Source organism: Nicotiana tabacum, chromosome 1 (assembly GCF_000715075.1).
Source record: "Nicotiana tabacum cultivar K326 chromosome 1, ASM71507v2, whole genome shotgun sequence".
Taxonomy (NCBI): domain Eukaryota; kingdom Viridiplantae; phylum Streptophyta; class Magnoliopsida; order Solanales; family Solanaceae; genus Nicotiana; species Nicotiana tabacum.
In genome coordinates, this window is record NC_134080.1 from 2156537 (window position 1) to 2163290 (window position 6754).

At 34.0% G+C, this 6754-nt stretch overlaps 1 protein-coding gene across 1 annotated transcript; it reads right to left on the reverse strand.

The window, feature by feature from the left end:
* Positions 1-2117: 2117 nt before the first annotated feature.
* On the reverse strand, positions 2118-5080 carry LOC107759063 (transcription factor IIIA). The gene is made up of 6 exons (XM_075226542.1): positions 4914-5080; positions 4237-4380; positions 3484-3769; positions 3139-3374; positions 2769-2912; positions 2118-2664 (listed from the first exon to the last, which is right to left on the reverse strand). The coding sequence occupies exons 1-6, from the start codon at positions 5028-5030 to the stop codon at positions 2476-2478; spliced, it is 1116 nt and encodes a 371-aa protein (XP_075082643.1). The 5' UTR covers positions 5031-5080; the 3' UTR covers positions 2118-2475.
* Between the last annotated feature and the right edge of the window lie 1674 nt (positions 5081-6754).

A 6754-nucleotide genomic window follows, 5' to 3' on the forward strand; every position in this document is an offset into this window, starting at 1 on the left:
GCATATGAGAGGTTGTGGTTGGCAGGAAAACCGTTTGTAAAGCTCGCATCTAAGGAACAAATTGTTTTTATATTGTTAGTGATAATACAAATACACCCAATAATAACATATTTGTGTTGTTAGCAAAAATAAAAAATAAAATAAAAAAATTAATAACATTAATTTTATTACTAATAAACATCAATGATGAAATGGGAAGAGAATCAGAATATCTCCAATAGAGAGATTGTAATGGAAAAATTAGGAAAGTGAAAAAATAGAAACTGATTCTAAATCCTGATTTACCTCTACCCAAGAGTCGCATCCTCTACAGAATTAAAACTTAAATAGACCACACCATTTTCTTTTTGCTAATATTGAAATATGAATGCTTTTAATGAATTTAGATGTCGTCGGCAAGATCGTTTTAAAATATACATTTATAAACATTTAACTGCAGTAATTGTTAATTCTAGATTACTTCTACAAACTACCGCAAAAAGATTACCTCTCTGGACTACAGAAGCTCACAAAATATAACACAAGTTGTTTAATTGTATGAAGGAATTTTTTTAGCATTGAAAAAGCAAAGTAATTTACCCCACTAATGAAACACCAAGATGGTGTCAGCTTTACAAAAATAAAATGATATTGTACAGCAAAGCTGCCAAAAAATCTAACCACCGATAGAAGTAGGTATATTCACTTTGCACCAAAAATAATGAAGTAAGAGAAAGAGAAACTCTTGAATCTTGAGTAGCTTAAATGAGAGAAGAAACTAAACCTATTTTGTTAATTCATTTGAAGCAAATTAAATATGAGCAGGTTTAGTTGCATAAAGAAAGCCGCAAAGCAATTGTGCTCCTTCCATATTCAACGCCAATTCATATACGAGTCCTCATACCTTTAATATAAAAGTGTTTATTCTACATTGACACTGACAAATTCTCACTAATAATTATGAATACTTCGAAATAATAACGTTATGGTCGTAGATCAGACAAAAAGTATTTCTTTTTCAAGGACAGAAGTAAGATGATGAGTAGGATTTCAAGACTGTTATTCTGCCTAATAGCTTTTTTAACGAAAATTCTCAAATTCCTTGACGTTTCTTGCTTTTAACACAAAGGAAACTCCATGAATTTTCTTTGTGTTCTTTCAAAGAACTGAAACCCAAGTATGGGCCAAAACCTAGCAAAAGGAAGCTTTTGTTTGGCAGAATTGTTGGCGGAAGTGACGAACCTTAATGCATCCAGAATATTCCCAGATTCTGGCAAAGACCAAAGACGACTACAATGTATAGATCTTTCAATTAGCTTCCAAATCCCGTTGGTTTAATTTATAAACTTTTGAGCTTTCTAGCATAAGGCAAAATTCATGGTGAGACTTTTGGGCTTTTTGATCAAGGCAACGGTTGCTTCTTAATTTGCTTAAATCATGTGATTAAATTGCATGTTAACTATTCTGTTACATTAGCCATTAAAGGTGAAATTATTTGAGGTATTAATGATGGGGACGTTTCGTTTTCTAAACTGAAAAAACGAGATAGGATAAAGAAGGGAGGGAGGTGTAACTAAGACTATGTAATTAAGATGTGATGAAATTTTAATCTATAGCACATAAATATAGAAAAATAGGAAAAATGTCAAAAAATTGAGAAAAAAGATAAATGTGATTCATGGACAAAGAAACATGCCACGTCACCTTCTCCATTCCCAACTTTATATTTATATATAGATACATTTCATGAATATAAATCGCAGTTGAAGAACGCGACTTGTAAATCGCTATAGGTTGAATGCGGCCCTTTCAAAGCGAAATAATCACTCCTCTAGCTTATTCTGCTTGATAGTGTATAAAACGCAATTAACAAATGCGACTCATAAATTGCAATCATTAAACACGACTTACAAATTGCAATCACTGAATGCCGCAATAAAAGAAATAATTTATAAATCGCAATAAGTGCTGTTCATAAGGTGAGTTATTTATAATTACAGTTGCTATGATTTAGAAGTCACAATTTACGAATACGATTTATAAACCGCGGTTGAATGCAACTTGTGCGTGCCGGGACAGTATTCTACTTATTCTAGCAAAGGGCGCTTTTGCTCCAATAAGGTTATTCAGAAAAGAAATTCCAAAGCGGAAGAGATGGCTCTCCATATTGTGTATACTGTTAAGGACATTAACATTTTTCCTTCGTAAAGTAGTTGCAGTGAATGACAACTGAATACTAGTATTATTGCACTGTGGAGAACTATTTGGAAGGCTTAGTAGCCAAATCTATGCCAAGAGCTAACCAAATGTGTAGGTAAAATTTAACTTATGGACAGCGTATACTTTTTTCTAGTAAAAACTTATGGACAGCATATACACTAGCTATCTGCCAAGAAGCTGTCCAGGAGACGATCAGAGTTCATCCTCCGATTCAACTGAGAAGAATCATGAGATTTCTGGCCCATGATTTGACACAGCATCTGGCCAAAGATAGACTCACAGCTCTTCATCTGATTCTGCTGAGAGTAACCATGAGAGATATTCTGATCCTTGATAGAACACAGGATCTGTACCGCAGGGTGGTGTTATCCTTTTCCGCATAATTGCCTCGAAAACAGGAAGCTTCCTCTTCCTACCACCTCTGGGTCTGGAACGGAATTGCTCGTCAGCCTCTATGAAATCACCCTACACAAGACAATATCAACACGCCTCAAGTCACTCTCACGAATATTAGAAGCAAACGGACCTGAATGACTTGTGCTTTCAAGCAATATATAAATTCTACTTACAGGAGTATAAACATGGCAGCCAGACTTTTCATGTCTATCTCTCACATGCTTGAAGGCAAATTTCATATCACAACCAACAATGCTACATGAGAATGGTTTATCCCCCAAGTGCACAGCTTTGACGTGCTTAATAAGATTTGATTTCTGTTTTTCAAGTAACAAATATTTCAGTGAGAACACTATTCACTCTTATGCACTTAACTGGATGCAGTGCAGGCTTGGTTGGGGTTAAACATTGTTGGTTTGCTGCATACGTAATTTTTCCTCACACTAATAATGAGTTAGTGCTATTGCTTTCTAAATTCATCACTACTGTTCCACTTAACAGAAAGGAGCTTTATTTACATATAAGAGAATGCAGCAGTCTTACAGTGGAGAAAGTGTGCTGACAATCCTGGAATTCACATTTTATTCTTTCCGATGTAGACTCTTCTTCATGCGTCCGGAGATGCCGCTTAATATTCTTCTTCAATTGCTTGGTTCCACATATTTCACACACAATATGCTGGTGGCAACTCTCTATGTGTTCCTTGAGGCATTTCTCATTTGTGAAATGTTTCATACAGCCTGGCTCTAAACAAAGTGCCTCCATCGTCTCCAACTTAACTGCATGAATACATGGCAATTTATGGTGTCATTATTGGAAGTTTTCAACACCAGAAAAGGATAATCAATAATACTTCAGAGAAACATAAAATTTTGAAGTTTGACTTGCCATGAGAATCCTCATGTTTCTTTAATTTGGATGCAAATTTAAACACCTTCCCACAACCAGGTTCTGAACAGACATAGTGCTTTGGAAGATTGGCCTCAGGGGAGGCACAGTGGTCATGCATCTCTTTGACATGCCGAGTCATGTTGCCTTGAATACTAAATGAGCGTTTGCAACCATCAACGGGACACTCAAACAACTTCCCTTGGTGCTGCAAGAGATGTCTCGTCAAGTGATCCTTTCTACGGTAGCTGGACTGGCAATCATCTATATGGCAAACAAATAGCCTCTGTTCATGCAAAAGATCAAGAAGAAAACATTTTAAGAATGTTTCAATCTGTGGAGGTCCTTGACCAAAGTCCACATATGCTAATGGAGAGAAAAGATAAGCTTTTTTGGTATTTGGGAGGAGGGGGAACTGGGATGAGTCTCTAACCACCAAGATTATAAGGCGTCATTGAGGCTCACTTGATGGAGCTTCTCAGGAGGTCCCCCTTCCTGATACTGATCCAGTCAAGGAAAGATACCTGCCTCTTGCATTTTGGAGTTCTTTATGCGGGATCCAATGCTTCACACCTTCACATAATTCCACAATATTTCTCAAATTACCTCAATCTGCAAAGTCGTTAAACATTAAATGTATATAAAAAAATAAATCAGAAAATATGAAGGCTTATTATAACCTCAAAACTGAACTCCCAGTAAAGTAATAAGAGCTCGTCAACATCACAAACGAAGAACACACACAAAAGATACCTCGAGTGAATGACTCTGCATATGCTGCTTCAAATGAGCAGGCTTCTGAAAGCTCACACCACATTCTTCACAAATATTCAGTTTTGGACATTTCTTTATCTTTGCATCTTCATTTGCCTCATCTTTCCGCTTCTCCATTTCATCCTATTAAAAAAAACAGGACCCATTTCGGTTTTCCCTTCCTCTGACTAACCAAATCAACATCTCTCTAAACACATAACTAAAAGTTTAAGCTCAACCACAAGAAAATCTTCAATTTTATGTTCACCTATGATTCCCAATTTATACTACACAACACACGTTAAAGGCCTCGTTTTTTTTGATGAATAGGTATATTCAATACATATAAAACTCTGTGCTACTAATACAACACTTGTTTTCCAATAAACGAAAAAGAGCACATAAAAAGACAATAATACTAGTATAGAAATCCAAAAACATAATAATTCGTGTATTATTTATTCCAGGCATAACAATCTATTATAAGTAGTCCGTGAACCAAACAAATTTCACATTTTATTTCTGGTCAATTAAGCTAATAATTACTCATTATCAACTTTAGAATACAAGAGAGCTAGTAAAAACAGCCAGATCTATTTGCAGCTTATTAAGTAAGTGATAAATTGATTAATTGGATGCAAAGCAAAACGTAAATCCAGAAAAGAAGAAACACATACTTGATGATAGGAGAGGATATGAGAGGAGATAAGGGACTGTTTGGAGCGGCAAATCCCACAAAATTCACAGTAATATCGTCTTATATCTCTGAATATTACTTCTCTCTCTTCTCCCATTTCGCCCAATATCTGCACAGCCACAAAACACCAAAAACCCTAGTTCAGGTCGACTGTGGAACTTGTGTCCTTAATTTATAGTTGCCGAAAACTTGAAAATTGTTAAAATTCCCTCCAACTTCTGAAATATGACACTTTCCCCCCACCAGGTATGCCTCAAAGTTTCACCATGAATCCATATTAACGGATCGTTTGGTTGGAATACAATTTATACCGGTATAATATACCGATATAAGTTAATTGGGATAAAGTTATGTTGGGATTAGTTATGATGAGATTGTTGTTTATTCATTGTTTGGTATGTTGCATTAAGAATGACAATTGCATAATTTCTAAGAAGAAGGTATAAGTTATACCGGTGCTAATTACCCCACCTTCTATAAGGTATAAGTTATCCCAGTATTAAAATTAACACCGAGATAACTTATACCTGATTTGTTAACCAAACAAAGTATTAAGGTGATATTAAATTTTTATACCACCCTATACCTTCTTATATCTCATACCAAACGACCCCTAATTGTGTTATGTTTGGGCACTTACATAAGAAGAAATATTCAAGTTTCAGAAAATGAAATAAATTTTTTTTAAATATAAAAGGAATACCCTTTTCTAAGCACATCTTTTTTTTCTCAATAAACGGTGTTATTGGACACTTAAAAAATTATTCAGTTTTAGAAAATCGTTTCTTTTATTAAAGGAATATTTTATAGATAAGAAAGGCACATCTTTTTATTTTTATTTTTACTCTTTTGAACAAATTTTCAATTGAATCGTGTGATAAGATCGTGTAAAGCTTAAAGTCTTAGGCCTTGATATTTTTAATTGAAGCAGTGTAATTTTTTTTATGATTAGAGCTAATCTAAATATAGACTTTTTACACGCTTTGCTCCAATAATATCAGAAGAAACTTGTGTTATTCTATAAGTCTTCTCTTAAAAAGAATTATATATGGATAACATTTAATTATTTAAACCGTTTGGATTAGAAATGTACTCTCCTAACCGTTCTTTAAAAATTGAAAACAATTGTATTCGAATTAAAAAAAAAAAAAAAGGGAGAGAGAGATTTTGTTCATCGAAAACGAAACCAAAATGCTTTCTAAAGACTCAAAACCAAAATGCTTTCACAGAAAAGATTCAAACTTTGCCTTTAACAGCCTCAAAAGATTCAAGATTTTTTAACAAAAGACCATCTATAATGTCCCACAGTAAAACAAGGGAATTAATTATTTTTCGTTTATAATCTACTTTTCTTATAGATCCCAAAAGTAAAAGAAATTCAAACAATACCCAACATTCAATAAATATAATAAAACTATAAAATCAAGTTAAATTACTACAGTATAAAACTTCAAAACCACACATACACACGCTATAAGGGCCTTAACGCCTTGTTTGGATGGTTGTTACCCATTGTATCGTATCGTATTGTTACTTTAAATACAATGTTTGTTTTGATTGTTACTTAAATTTTATTGTATCGTAATGTTAAATCCATCGTTACATAACGACGAAATGTGTCACTTTATGTAACGACCGATTTGGTGTGGTCGCGTCGTTACCTTGTCTTTTTCTCTCAATCTCACCCTTTGTTATTATTAAATTATTTTATTTTATCATTTACCCTACTTTTTTATATAGTAATTTTACCTTGTATCGTAATTTTCTTTATAATATTGCAAGTTTATTCTTCATATTGCTGGTGCGTGATATCACGAAACG